Source organism: Propithecus coquereli, unplaced genomic scaffold (genome assembly GCF_000956105.1).
Source record: "Propithecus coquereli isolate 6110/MARCELLA unplaced genomic scaffold, Pcoq_1.0 Scaffold122, whole genome shotgun sequence".
NCBI lineage: Eukaryota > Metazoa > Chordata > Mammalia > Primates > Indriidae > Propithecus > Propithecus coquereli.
Window position 1 is genome coordinate 4,700,239 of NW_012136303.1, and position 1,058 is coordinate 4,701,296.

At 40.9% G+C, this 1,058-nt stretch overlaps 1 protein-coding gene across 1 annotated transcript in view; it reads left to right on the plus strand.

The window, feature by feature from the left end:
- The first annotated feature begins 725 nt into the window (after positions 1-725).
- Positions 726-1,058, plus strand: part of DEFB116 (defensin, beta 116) — a 14,640-nt gene continuing 14,307 nt past the window's right edge. Inside the window, exon 1 of the mRNA XM_012665791.1 lies at positions 726-783. Coding sequence (XP_012521245.1) covers positions 726-783 — 58 coding nt within the window. The remainder of the gene's footprint in view (positions 784-1,058) is intronic.

Sequence of the window (1,058 nt, forward strand, 5' to 3'; positions counted from 1 at the left end):
TTCTTTGTGGTGAGAACATTTAAAATTCTCTGTTTTAGCTATTTGCATTATTATTAAGTAGAGACAATGGAATACTATTTAGCCTTAAAAACCCAGGAAATCTTGTCATTTGCAACAACATGGATGAACCTAGAAGACATTATGTGAAGTGAAATAAGCCAGACACAGAGAGACAAATAACTAAATGATCTTACTTATATGAAGAATCTGAAAAAGTTGAACTCAGAAATACAGAGTAGAATGGTAATTACCAGATGCTGGAGGTGGGGACGGTTGGGGAAATGGGAGACTTTGGCCAATGGGTACAAAGTTTCAGTTAGAATAAATTCTAGCATTTTATTACTCAGCACAGTGGCTACAGTTATAAGTAATTATTTCTTATAATTATGTCTTAATTTTCTCATTGCTTGCTTGATTCATTCATTCATTCAAATTTGTCTCACACAAAATGCCAACTGGTTCTTTGTGTCTTCCTGGAAAGAAAGGTCCACCTTGGCATGAGTGCTCCTGGCACATCTCCCCACTTACACAGCGCCCAGCTGAGATATGTGACACATGTTATCCTTCTTCTTGACTGATTTCAGGTGTCTCCCATCTCTTTTAGTTCACTACAGATAGCACTGGCCCATTTCCAAAACTAATAAAAGCAGAGTACTTCCCTGCTGCAATGATCTCTATTCAGTCACCTGCAACACAGCCCTCCATTCTCTTGGAACACGTCAGTCATGAAGCCCTGTTTAATGACCATTGCCATCTTTCTGATCCTGGTTCAAAAGACTCCAGGTAACTCAGGCCTCTCTCAAAGGTTCTGGGGTCTTGCATGTGGTACTGATACCTTGGTGACCTCTGAGATGAGACTCACTCACATATAGTAGGCAACACCTAAAGCCTTTTCTGGTCTCAGATAGGTTGTGAATATTACCCCCAAGGTTCACTTCATGTCAAGATCTCCGCTCGCTCTGCTCCACCACCAAGACAAATTCAAGAGGTCGCTGTTCCTGGCATACTGGAGAGTCAAAGGATGGAGCATTTTTGATAGTGCTGTCCTTGGTATTGGA